Raw genomic sequence first — 949 nt, forward strand, 5'->3', positions numbered from 1 at the left:
TCTCAGAATTAATGTTTAAAGACGAATTCAAATCAAATATATTGTCAAGTTTTATGTTTCTTATTGCTGTATAATAATAAAAAAAAATTGTCATACAAAAATTCGGTTTTCTATAATTTTTTTCTATTATCATTACACTCTTTTCTGTATTCTGGGGCAGATATTAGACCAGGTGTTTTTTAGGGCAAATATTAGACCGGGTCCAAATGTTTTCATTGTTTAATCAGGATAATCTGTCTGTTTTGAAGAAACTTGCAGCTTTAAAGTTGATCAAAAATACTCAACTATGCAGTTGTGATCCGCAATGCGGCGTATAAAAAATAAAAGCAAAAAGTCGGGATACTGGTGGACATGTAAAGATGGAGTTTGTAAAAATACACGCTCTGCTCGTTAAGGATCATAATTTGAGAATTTAAGGTTATCCTTTGAATCGTTTTCCTGTTGATGTATTATTAGGCCAAACGTTATTCTTAAAGCCATATTGGTACCGAAACAAATACTACATCGTAATGGTGTGAATTGTTTCGTAATATTATAGCAATTTATTGCAAAGATTTCAATGGCACCATTGGAGGTATTGATGAAAGTGGTTGTCCAATAGACGTAAAAATTGACGAATCTTTGTTTTATAAAAGAAAAAATAATAGACACTGTATTGGTAATCCTATTTGGGCATTCGTCGGCGTTTAACAAAGTTCAAGAAATGTTTTTTGATACCTGTCCCTGATAGAAGCAGGAATACCTTAATGAGAATAATATCACAAAAAATTAGAAGCGGATCAAGAATAATTTCGGACATGTAGAGGGCCTATTGATGGAACCTGGGTCGAAGCGATACTTGTTTCAGACAAAAATATTGGAAGACTGAGCTGTTTGAAAAATGCTTTTTAGTGAAAACTATATTTATTGATATAACTTTTTTTAAATAATTTTTCCTCCTTACTTTGCA

General features: G+C 31.6%; 1 protein-coding gene across 1 annotated transcript; it reads right to left on the reverse strand.

Annotated features, from left to right (window-relative positions):
* On the reverse strand, positions 1-133 carry AAJ76_485000133 (hypothetical protein; the record flags this gene model as incomplete). The annotated part of the gene is made up of 1 exon (XM_024475754.1): positions 1-133. A coding segment is annotated over one exon (133 nt), but the record flags the coding sequence as incomplete, so codon positions are not given.
* Positions 134-949: the final 816 nt, after the last annotated feature.

This window comes from Vairimorpha ceranae, assembly GCF_000988165.1.
Source record: "Vairimorpha ceranae strain PA08 1199 chromosome Unknown NODE_485, whole genome shotgun sequence".
Lineage (NCBI taxonomy): Eukaryota > Fungi > Microsporidia > Nosematidae > Vairimorpha > Vairimorpha ceranae.